This window comes from Rhyacophila brunnea, unplaced genomic scaffold, assembly GCF_057557595.1.
Source record: "Rhyacophila brunnea isolate RB1 unplaced genomic scaffold, BYU_Rbru_1.0 scaffold_23, whole genome shotgun sequence".
Lineage (NCBI taxonomy): Eukaryota > Metazoa > Arthropoda > Insecta > Trichoptera > Rhyacophilidae > Rhyacophila > Rhyacophila brunnea.
The window spans coordinates 11,266,250-11,278,466 of NW_028232893.1; the positions used below are offsets into that span (position 1 = coordinate 11,266,250).

The 12,217-nt window shown below is 34.0% G+C and overlaps 1 protein-coding gene across 2 annotated transcripts in view; it reads left to right on the forward strand.

Moving 5' to 3' along the window:
- Positions 1-8,786, forward strand: part of LOC147069485 (apyrase-like) — a 28,521-nt gene extending 19,735 nt beyond the window's left edge. The window contains exons 7-12 of one of the 2 annotated variants that reach the window (XM_085950187.1): positions 490-647; positions 2,754-2,844; positions 3,869-4,030; positions 5,905-6,068; positions 7,040-7,201; positions 8,513-8,786. In XM_085950187.1, the coding sequence (XP_085806313.1) occupies positions 490-647; positions 2,754-2,844; positions 3,869-4,030; positions 5,905-6,068; positions 7,040-7,162 (698 nt within the window). In that variant the 3' untranslated portion in view covers positions 7,163-7,201; positions 8,513-8,786. Of the gene's footprint in view, positions 1-489; positions 648-2,753; positions 2,845-3,868; positions 4,031-5,904; positions 6,069-7,039; positions 7,206-8,512 lie in introns of both variants that reach the window. The other variant, XM_085950188.1, reaches the window with a different exon arrangement.
- Positions 8,787-12,217: the final 3,431 nt, after the last annotated feature.

Here is a 12,217-nt window from a genome sequence, read left to right on the forward strand (position 1 = left end):
TCATAAAACGTAAACAATATAAATAGGTTGTCAGATGTAATGTATGTCTCCTAAAAAAAGTAGACAGAACATACATTTTTTGATTGACAAGATTTTTTTAATATCTAATTTCTCTTCAATCGATTAAAAAAAATGAAACCAAAAATATCGTCACTGTTCTGACAGAAAACACTAATTAGAAAAAATGACATATTGAGTTAGTACCAAAATGTTCCTTATTTCAAACTTTACCGTCTGGAAACCTTCTTAATAAATAAACAGTCTTTATTTTAAAGTCATCCTTTTTACGATTACTTAATAAACTCACATGATAGACCATTATTTCAAACATTTTAACAACTTCAAAGTCAAATTACTCAAAACTAGTATTCTCCAGTTAGTGTGTTCTGCCAGAACAGAGACGATATGGGCTCCGCTGGCGCATTTTCAAGTAACATCTAATTTACTTAATATATAAAAAAATCTGACATACAATAATTTCTTTCGCAGATCCCAATATCTTGCAGCTAATGGAGCCATTTCAAGAAGAGACCAACAGAATTGGCGGAGTGGTTATAGGATACAATGATATCTTTTTAAATAAGACTGCATGTGAATATAAAGAATGCAATTTGGGAAATTTAATTATGGACAGCATTGTATACGGTGTAAGTATAATAATTAAGTTATTCAATGGACCAGACATTCCATACAATTATAATAATAAATTGTAAGGATCACAGAGGCCTAACTACAATTAATAATTACCGACAAGATAAAAAGATCTTTTTATATACCACGTTTTTAAATTTTCTGTTGAATCATATAAACTTGACAATCCTATGTATTAATATAAACTTTTTATTGTACTTGATAGAAATACTGAATAAATATTATAGAATACAGAAATGTCATTTTGATATTTCATATTGATTTCCATAGTAACGCACGTATATATTAATAATTTAGTTGCTAAGACCCACTTAGTAACCAATAATAGTGAGTAGTAATTATTACTTTTAACGAATTATTTCCGAAACATACAAAACAGAATTAACTGAAAATGAATTCAATTCTGCTTAAAGATGGCCAAGAGTATTAAAAGAATGCATTGTCGTCGTGTTCTGATATATTCTAAAAGTTTCAAATGTCTAGCTAGTCGGGAAGTTAGTTAAAAATCTTGGACAAACAAGAAAAAATTTGTACTGCACAAGAAAAAATCTGTACCGGACAAACAAGAATACGAGCTAATAAAAACGTGGTAAAATGGATTGTTTTGAGTTAGCCCCTGTTTCGATATTGCTGTAATCATATTAATTTGTGACACAAAGACTCTATGTCGTATATATATATCCGTTTACAAGGTATAGTTGAGCAAAGTGTGCTATATTTATTAACTAATAAATTTCATATTATCAAAATCTTTATTTGCATTTATCTCAAAACTGTGTTATTGTAGATAGGTCCCTGTGATCCTAAGCCTCATGCAATTATTGCATCGTATAGTTCCAAAAGATGTTAACTCTCATTTTCGTGGGTGCAAGAAAAAACGATAATACTACTAATTAACATAAGAAAAGATATCTGGTAATTGAGAGATAGATCAAATTGAATGTTTATAGGGAGTTCACATATTTTAAACCAATGTTCGAATGTAAGTAAGTTTCTGTTGATCAGCATGCTCTAAATCCATGATGTTTATTTGTTGTAAATGACTAACCAGCATCATCTGTAATAATATGGTACCTATTCATAATTCAACGAAAACAAATAAGTATGACTGTAAAAGTGTGCATAATTTTGTCAGATCACCCAAAGTATACCAAAACTATTATGGTTTGGTTTAGGCAGGGTTTGATTGAATTTTAAAAATAAACCGGCATCATATGCAAATTGTATTCTTAGTTCAATGAGAACAAATAAGTATGGGTAACAAAATAATTTAGTGTTCACTATTTACGTCGAATCATAATAACCTACCTCCACCACTCACCACTCACCACTGCTGTGTAGGTATCACTCTTATGAACTCGAACCTTTGGCATCTTCCACGTTTCCGGAAAGACACCCATCTTCATTGTGAGATAAAATATTTTCCCTTTAAAATTGTAGGGAAATTCTTGCTTTTTTCAGTTTCTTTGTTCTTAGAATAATATAGATTGTTGCAATTTTGAGAATATCGTCATCCAGCATAACTTAATTGTATAATTATAAATACTATTGGTGAATTTTGAATACGAATTGATATAATATAATATTTGATGTCAAATAATGTCTTCAGATAATTTTGTTGTTCCATTACCATGGTTACCTAATTATTAAAGGAATATAAAATGAAGTACAGACCTACAAACTTATCTAAAGAATGGATGGGGGAGCCACCGTCGAAAACTACCCAATCAAGACTCACAGCTAGACTGAATCTGACATTTGAATGACGTTTTCAAAATAGCGTCCATATGGTTATTCGTAGTTCCATTTTAGACCATTCTTTAGATAAGTTTGTAGGACTGTAGATATTTGGGTCTATAAATTAATTTTTTGATAATGTATGGACAATTTCAATTAATATTCATATCTTATGAATTAAACAACACAAATATTTCAAAATGCGTGTTGATCTTATTTTTAGCCAAGGAATCTTCGGTAAAAATTTCAAGGCTCAGGTACAGTTTTGGAGCATTTAAATTACGGACAAACTTTGTATTTTATAGTATAGATGTCAGAATTAAAATTGTAATAATATACTATGACAAAATTATTGTTTTAGATAGTTGGATGATGTTTCGATAGAGAATGGAAGGACTTTTTACAACACAGCCGTCATGTCCAAGGGTGGAATAAGAACAAATATTGACGTTGGAAGTAAGATTATTTGTTTCTTTTGCTGACCGACGAGTCAAAGGACGGTGAATAATTTCATGACTTGAGCACGAGTATTTCCCGAATACACCAGTCGTGGGAATAATAAAATTTACTTGTGCACTTGGACGAATGTACAATTACTTGTACATTTTTTAAATACAGCAGTCATGGGATTAGACCTTGATGGTCCTGGAGATCTATTCCAACTAACTCCATACACCCAATAACACCAATTCATTATATTTCCAAGATCCGAGATTACCTCAATTCTGTGTGCAAAACGGTATTTTGCCCAAATTTGTTCAATGCAATGGCGTGCTTGTGCAATGCGTTATCACTAACGTCACGCTAAAATGAAAGCTTGAGTAATTATCAAATTGACTTACAAAAGTGTTATTTCATACCAAACGCATAAAATACACCATAGCATTTTTATCGTGCATGGATTTACTGACAGCAATAGTGCATATTTTAAACTATCGTGACAATAACTGTTTACACCTAAAAGTGCTGACTGTCTCTCCAATCTCATTCTTCAAGAGTGAGTGAGGCGCGATGTTGTCATTTTATGATACTATTTGACAGGTAGTGAAAATCGGTTAATCTCAAAATTCGTTCATAGTTCGTTTTTTTGCCGGCATGTCGCCACACCGTCGCATGAAAATTCAGAAGATTACGAACTTTTTTGATTCATGCATGCAATCTTGCAACTGCAGGATAATACATGTTTACACGTACATTTTCTTGTTATGGCCGCGATAATACGTACTGTCAGCAGTAAATCCATGTACGTATAAACAGGGTATTATGTTGGAATAGACCTGCTGGAGCATACATTTAAATAATAGTCAGTGGAATTTTGAATGAAAAAATTAAATGACTACCTGAATTACATTCCTTATATATAAGGCGTGTTTTTGAGGTAGTCATTCAACTTCTTCATTAATCCCAAGGGATTAGGGCAAACGTAACAACTTGGCTATATAGTTATTATGGTTCTAAATGTGTATTCTTAATTTTATAGATGTGACATATGCAGATATAGTTGAGGCCCAGCCATTCTTCGAGGAAATCGAATCGTTTGATATAAAAGGACAAATTATTTTGGATGCCTTTGAATACTCTGTGCAGCAGTCACCGAGTGATGCGGTATTATTTAGGAGCTCTTGTCTATTGCAAGTATCAGGTAGGTTTGGCCATATTTGTTTTAATTGCTGAACAGCCTAAAATATTTCTGAGCAGAAATCAATTATTAACCTATTTTTTTCACACGCTGCATGATAATTTGACTCACCTAATTAGTTAATTACATACATGATCATAATATGTGCAGATATCAGTGACAAAGGGTGGAGGTAAGCATTGAACTACAAATACAAATCGCAGATAGAATCGGTTAGTTTTGAAAATTCAAATCAACATGCCTGGACCAAACTAACAGTAAAGGTGAGCTCTGGAGATCTGGCATAAATAGAGCAAACTAAGCTTTGTCAGTCATACTTATTTGTTTTCTTTGAACTGAAAATACAACAGGTGATATTGGTTAGTTTTTAAAATTCAGTTAAAGACTGCCTATACTAAACCATAAAAAATATTATTCTTTGTATCCATAAAATATCTGATATTGTGCCATTGAATCATATATTTTAACTATTATGGTTTGGTTGAGCAGGGATTAATCGAATTTTTAAAATCATCAGCAATTTGTATTCTTAAATCAATGAAAACAAATAAGTATGACTGACAAAGTGCACATTATTTTTAATGCAAATGGCAAAGAGCCTACCTCTAGATGATTTGGTATATGTAAATTTTAATTGAATTTTAAAAACTAACCAACACCATCTTCAAATTTTTTATAAGTAGTTCAATGAATACAATATTCACCATTTATGTCGAATTTATACACCCTACCTCCACCCGTCACCATCTAAGCAATGAATACTTAATATATTCGTAGGAATTGAATATAAAATTTAGCTATAAATACCCGTGGAAAGATACTCCGATATTAATTTTATCTAGACAGCCAAAACCAATACACTGAGAAATGCGTACGTAAGTTATGTAAACAATGTAACAAAACAAAATACCTACTTCAAACCATAACAAGAGATACCATTTTGTTTTCAGGGCTGCCAATAGAAGAATAAAATAATGAACTTGTTACCAATATACAACCACACGTAAAATCGATTGATTCTAAAATCGAACTGCTTATTATATAATCTAAATTCTTTAGTTATACCATCTTCTTTTTCTTCTTCGACCATGTTCGATCCTTACAGGATCATATGAGCCTCCACAGAGTGGTGGTTTGTATTGACAGATTTTGTTTTTACAAGAAATGGATGTCAGCCACTTGCTCAACCTATTAGGTCCATACTCTGACTCATACACAAATTGAAAAACAATATGTGTGCTTGCCAAACCCAGGATTCGAACATGGGACCGACGACGCTATAGTCCGACGCTTAAGTCGCACGGCCATCGTGGGGTTATACCTACTATACTAGAACCATCATATTATCTTGGCTATGATTTTATAGCACTGTATGCAGTGTTACATACTATAAAATAGTGGGGATTGGTGGCGTAGATTTATACCTGAAAGTGCGAGGGGCTCCATATTTCCCCACATTATGACGTCCATAGCCAAGATTTAACGGTAAGGCTATTGTAAAGCCTAGTACCCACGCACGTTCTTGCTTGATGGTTTTGCTCGATCGATCATGTTGACTTGGAAGCATGCTCGTCGTTGCGTCCACATAGTCGAGCAACTCGATACAAGACGCTGTGAGGCCACCGTCGCACCGCCACGACTTCGACCACGAGTAAGAGCGAGGCCACACTATCCTTGCCGGTGCGTCCTCTCTCCCTCACTCAAATTAGATTGCGCAAGAATTACAGACCTTCAATCTTTTTCGGATAGCGCAATTTGTTCGATGTCGAACAATAAAACATCGAGCCAGATGGTACACACGTTGAGACATGTTGGAATCAGCATAAAACCATCGAGCAAGAATGTGCGTGTGTACTTACTATAATATTATGTTTCAGGTTTTAAGCTGGTCTTTGATGTAAAACGTCCTCCAGGTAACAGAGTTGTTAGCGCAAAGATCCTCTCTGACAGAATTAACAATACTTACTCAGATATAAATCCAGAAGAGATATACAGGATCGGCACAACACATTTTATTGGCAATGGAGGAGATGGGTTTACGGTATATATTATATTAACAATAAAATTCTTGTTTCGTAACGTATATTGTTATTAATATAATAGTATAATGTATAAAATGTATCCCATACTTATATCAATTCATAGATACGATATTGTGTCGATACAACACACTCATTCTTTAAAAATCAAGTTGATTTAATTTTACTGTAGTTGTCATCTAGTTAAGGCTCGATGACATTAAGCTTCTTTACAATTTGCTAGTCGACGAGTTTAAAAGCGAGTCGAGTCAGCTAGTGCGATTGTGATGATGACACACAAAACTTTCCACTCGCTCAGAAGCCAACAAGCTAGTGAGTTGAAACCATATGTTGTTTATTTAATTTGCGGTGAATGTAAATAAAAATGTAAATAAAAGTTCATTGGTATTTACACAAGTCCCCAATATTGAAAGGGTACATAGGATATTGTACTTTATGTATTTTAAAACATTATTTTTGGTACTATTTGACAGGACGTATTGAGTAGTTCGTTTTTTTACCGGCAGATCCGCCACTATCGCTCTACTGCACAGACGCAGATCGGCCTACATGCTAGCAAGTAGCGAGTAAAGTAGCCTGGCTTTCAACTTTTATCGGTAGATTGTTTACAATCTGCTTGTTAGCTAGTTCGATGATGACACTGGGCGAGTTTACAAGCAGATTGTAAATTCTCCGGCTTGTAGCTTGTAAAGTAGCTCAATGTCATCGAACCTTTACAGTGATGGAAGTGTTGGTGTTGACATCGAGATCGAAATCGAAATCGTGTCTAGATAAAAAAAACATATAAAAGGATAGGTGTTGTTGATTTATTTCCCAAGATAATTGCCATTAGAGCCAAAAACATTAATATTCACCGCATCTGTATTCAAATTGGACACCTTTGATCAAAAAGAAGTACCACAACTGTTTACTATATTTTTAGATTTCATTTGTTATTGAATCTAAGTTGAAAATTTTAATTTTTATATTTCAGATGTTCTCCAAAAACAAAATGAATTCAAATACAGAAGGCGAACTGATTGAAGCTCTCAAGACGCACATACGAAGAAAAAGTCCTCTCGCCTACGAAGCGGAAGACAGACTGGTCTTTTTATAAAAAATATATCTAATGTCTAATTAAGGACAGAGTCGTAGGGTAGGTATGGACTAAACATTGTTAGTAAACAAATGGTGAAAAACATTCAAGTTTAGCTGACGAAATACATGTACTATTAAACAATAGCTTGGTTAGTTATATCGATAGAACTATCGCAAAAGTAATGTAACAGTAGGTACATACCGGTAGCGATTCTTTAAATTCAGCAAACATCTTTACCCAATCCATGTATCATAAAAAAATGAATTACAGGCGGCCATCGACTTTCGCACCTAATTGGGTCCTGAAAATGTGTTTGAATGTTGAATGTTAATAATTACAAGATAAAAAGAACTTTTTATATACAATGTTTTTAAATTTTCTGTTGAATTATTATGCTCAATATGCTCAAACTTGTACTTGATATGAAGTAAATAAAAAACAAACAAGCAAACAAATATAGAATACTGAAATGTCATTTTGACATTACATTTTGATTTCCATAGTAAGGCACGTATATTATTAATAATTTAGTTACTAGGACCACCCCCTTAGCAACCAATAATAGTCTTTTACTTTTTACGGATTTTTCTGAAATAACTTTCCATACAAAACAGAATTAACTGAAAATGAATTCAAATCTGCTTAAAGATGGCTAAAAGTATTAAAAGAATGCATTGGCATCGTGTTCTGATATATTCTAAATGTTTCAAATGTCTAGTTAGTCGGGAAGTTAGTTAAAAATCGATAGCAAGATTTGTACTGGACAAACAACCACTGGACAAACAAGAATACGAGCTAATAAAAACGTAAAAAGTAGAGGGATGTAAAAAAAAACATGAAAAAATGTACTTTAAAATATATTATATTTATCAATCGGTATAATAAAGTTAACGAGGCATATTAGCAATCAGTTGTTTTCTTTATAAACTTGTCAAGAGATAATTGAAAACCACCCTTTTACAAGGTGCTTATATTATTTATGGGTATATAAGGGTTTATAAGATAACGGGGAACGGAGGAGAGAGGAGTGACTGCATGTAAGCGCACAGTTTTCGCATTATTAACCGGTTAAGTGCCCAAAGCGTCTTTGGACGCCCTAATTACACTAATTCTTATGTTAATTACTATCAATTAACTAATTGCGGCATAGAAAGGATTAACAAACATCTAAATTTTAAGAAATGTACGAAATAGTGAATTGTGCGAAAGTAGAACGTTCGAAAGTCGAAGGCCGCCTGTAGTTTTATTTTAAGGGATATATTTTTTGACCACTTGAATGTTTTAAAATCCGTAAATATGTAGTAGTACACTTCTTGGTGGCGAATCCAATAAACAAGACTTAGATAACGAACTGTTTATATTTTACAGAGGACGATTATCGACTGTATATAGCTTACAATATTGGCGTAGGGTGGATATCCGATATAAATAGTGCACAAAAAATAGTATGCTTATTTAAAGTTACCCTCAACGGATGTTTCGACAAGCTATAGGTACTAATATGAAAAATATGTACCTTGAATGAATCTACGAGGTCTTGAACAACATAGTTCCGCCACTGGTACTGGATACCTACTCCTATTTAGAATTATAAGTATTTACACAAAACATTGTTAATTTTATACAATAAATAAATGAACTTAAAAATTAAATCACACTTGTTTATTTTTGTTTTCCCCAAAACCCTAAATAATAATTTACTATAGTATCAAAAAGGCTACGAATTACACACATAACCTCAATTTAAAAATGGTTGCACATCACTTTAAACACAAAAAAATTCTTCACATTTTCCTACATCCCGGTCAAACAAGACGCTCCCTCACATACAAAATGTCAATGTAAAACAAGACGCATTGGCAGAGTAGGTCTAATCTAAGACATGAACGTAAATTACTTATTCTCCCTTATTGCAATGCAGGTGGAGTTCATTTTTCAACATGTAAAAATAAATTACAATGTTCACTCTTCAGCGGAGCGTATGCGCCTTCACAAAGTGGAAATAGTATTAACAGATTTATTACGATGAATAAATTGTTAGCGATTCACCCAATCCATTAGATCTTTGCAATGGATCAAATACATACACATTATCAGCATGATTAAATACATGCATTTTCTGACGAGCTTCGGGTTTGAATTCTCAACCAAAATGTGATCAACTATAAAAGTATGTACATTATAATTATATATTTTAGAATAAAATATGCTGACTCGTTAGCAGACTAGGACAGCAATGCTTCAATGTAAATAAATCTGATTTTTCAACAACTTTAATTTTATTTAGGTATCTGTTAATGAAATAATGATTTTTTTTCCAAAAGACCCAGAAGTTTATGATTGGATCGTTTACGAAACCCCTTTAATTTTTGCACGGTTTTCATCCATTAATTAGTTAATGATTTTAAAGAAAATTAACATAAGTTATGATAGAATGATGAAAATTATATATATGCCCTTTAAAATAAAACATTGTATTGTTTCACCTGGTGACAAACAGATGGTGACACTTGACACAATAATACTGGGAATACAGTGGCCGCTGCATTTATGTTTATACCTACTGGCAGTGTTGCCAACCGTACTAAAATTATAGTATTTGTACTATAATTTTGGTCCGCGTACTATGTACGATATAAAATAGGTATAGTACGCCCAAAATAATATAATTTTGAATTTCGGAAAAAATATGTAAAAAGTACTATAATTTCGCAATTGCCAAGTCTACTGATATTTTTTTGATAATTTTGGCAATATACTGAATCTACTGATATTTCTTCATTCTACAAAATTCCGTAAAACTTCATTCTCTAAAAACGAGCCGTCTTTGAAAATTTTGAAATCTGAAATTTTTCGTCTTAATTTATCAAGAGTACACCGCAGAGAAACGTCAGATTTTTTTATTCATTACGTCTTGAAAGCATCTAAGCGACACTTTATGAGCATAGACAATCATTGAAAAATTGCTATTATATGGCTAAATCGCTATTAGAAGCGTAGACAATAAGTACAAATATAAAAATCTTTTACAATGAATAAAATTCAAACATTTTCAATTATCTAATAAAACTCGCCGTTTTCAAAAATCAGTAAAGCATATTAGAGTTCGCCAATGCATTTCATAAAATTTAAATAATCATAAGTAACCTTTGACACAAAGACACTCGTGCTTAAACCTTCGTATAAAAACGCTCTAAATAGGTAGGTAAGTATGCGAAAATAAGGAACATTTTTCGAAATAACGTTAGGCATAAAGCCCACCAAAGAAGCGTTCGGTGCGCTCACTACTGAGTAGGCCCCCTCCCACCCGCGCATTACCCTTCACCTATGTAATAAGGGGCTCAAGGAGCACAAAATAATTATTATTATCAGCGTCTCTCATAACAAAGCAATAAAAATATTATTAAATTTCTCAGGGCTTATAATAAATATCGGACACGCAATAACTAAGCAAAGAGTTCACTGTTCTTAAATAATGGCTTCTCGCCCGTCTATCGACGACGCTTCGAGGAGCGTGATTTTGCTTTTTTTTTCCTAGATGCCTTTATGGATACCTCGCATCTACTATCGAGGTTTCTTAAGGACTTTGGCACGCAAACTACTCTACTTGATGCTAGTCACTTGAAAATTGTGCCGGCTGAGAGAATATGCCTTATTGAAAACTGTTCTTCTACCCGCATCGGGTATTGCTAATTTGAATTCGGCCAGGGCCTATGAAACCGCCTTGCAAAAACCCTGGAAAATTCTTAGTAGAGCAAGGCGGAGGTGATTCTGATGAATATTTTGTCGTGTTCATTGGGAACTGAGGACTGCGATTTGTAGTCGAGTTTTTTCCCGTGGTAAAAGAAATGTCGCATAGGACTGATATTCTGAGCATATACTTATCCTATCTTATATGATTGCAGTCACTGGATCTGAAAGGCATGAATCATATTTACATGTCACCATTTATTCTTTTTATTACATCAATACAGAAATTAAAAAGTGCATCTCTTTCGGCCTCGTTTGCCAAGGTCCCCGAAAGGTCTCGAATGTCCGCATCTGCCATCTGTAATAAAAAGTTCAGGTTGTGCCGCTCCTTGCTAAAGATTTGACAATCTAGGAGTAAATGTAGGACGTCCTGGTCGCTTCCGTCGTCGCATGGACACTTTCCATCAGATGTTATTTTAAACCGGTGCAGGTATGCTCGCATGACTCCGTGACCTGTAAGAATCTGAGTCATCTCAAAACACAGCCCCTTATGCACCCTGACGTCTCGTGCTGCTAAAATTGAAGGTAAAAACTTTTGGGTCAACTCCCTTGTCGATGAGTTTATGTATCGTGAGTTCCATTCGTTTTTCACCATACCTGAAATTGTAATTTTCGCGTAGCTCAGAGGAAATTTGTCATAAGCTATCGCGGTCTTGGGTTCAGAGGCACCATGACGAGCCAATTAGTCAGCTCTTTCATTTCCTTCTATCCCGGTGTGTCCCCTTATCCACTTGAAGTGCACCTCGGGGTGGCGCCGTCTCAGTATTGCGGACTCGCTGTGAATAGAAAAGACAATCGAATTAGTAGACAAGGGATCTCCAATTGCTTGGATTGAGCTTTTGGAGTCCGAATAAATACAAATACTATGGTTTTCGGTGAGCTTTCGTTGGATTGGATCTGAGCCTGTGACATGACCCGGCTCACGGCTAGCTCAATAATGCTACCGGGCCGTCACTGAGGAGACTAGTGATGAATTAGGAGAGGTGGATCTCCTTTGTAGTATCACAACTTTTGAATTCCCGAATAAAACTCTCAGCTGGTGTGGTGCCGAATTTATTCAGGTACTAGAGTTCACGGTCACACAATAAGATTAACTGTCATTGTTCCCGTAATTAAATCTCATTAAAGTATCAGCAAACTATTTATTTGTTCACTATAGGATCTCTGTGAAATCTTTCACAAATTCCCGAAAAAGTCACACCTAATTCAGAGAATGTATACGCAGATATTCTTTGGATATTCATGAAATATTTTCCCATAAGAAAGAAAATATAAATTATTCTTTGGTCACACAGTATTAGGTTTATGAAAGAATAGAATTAT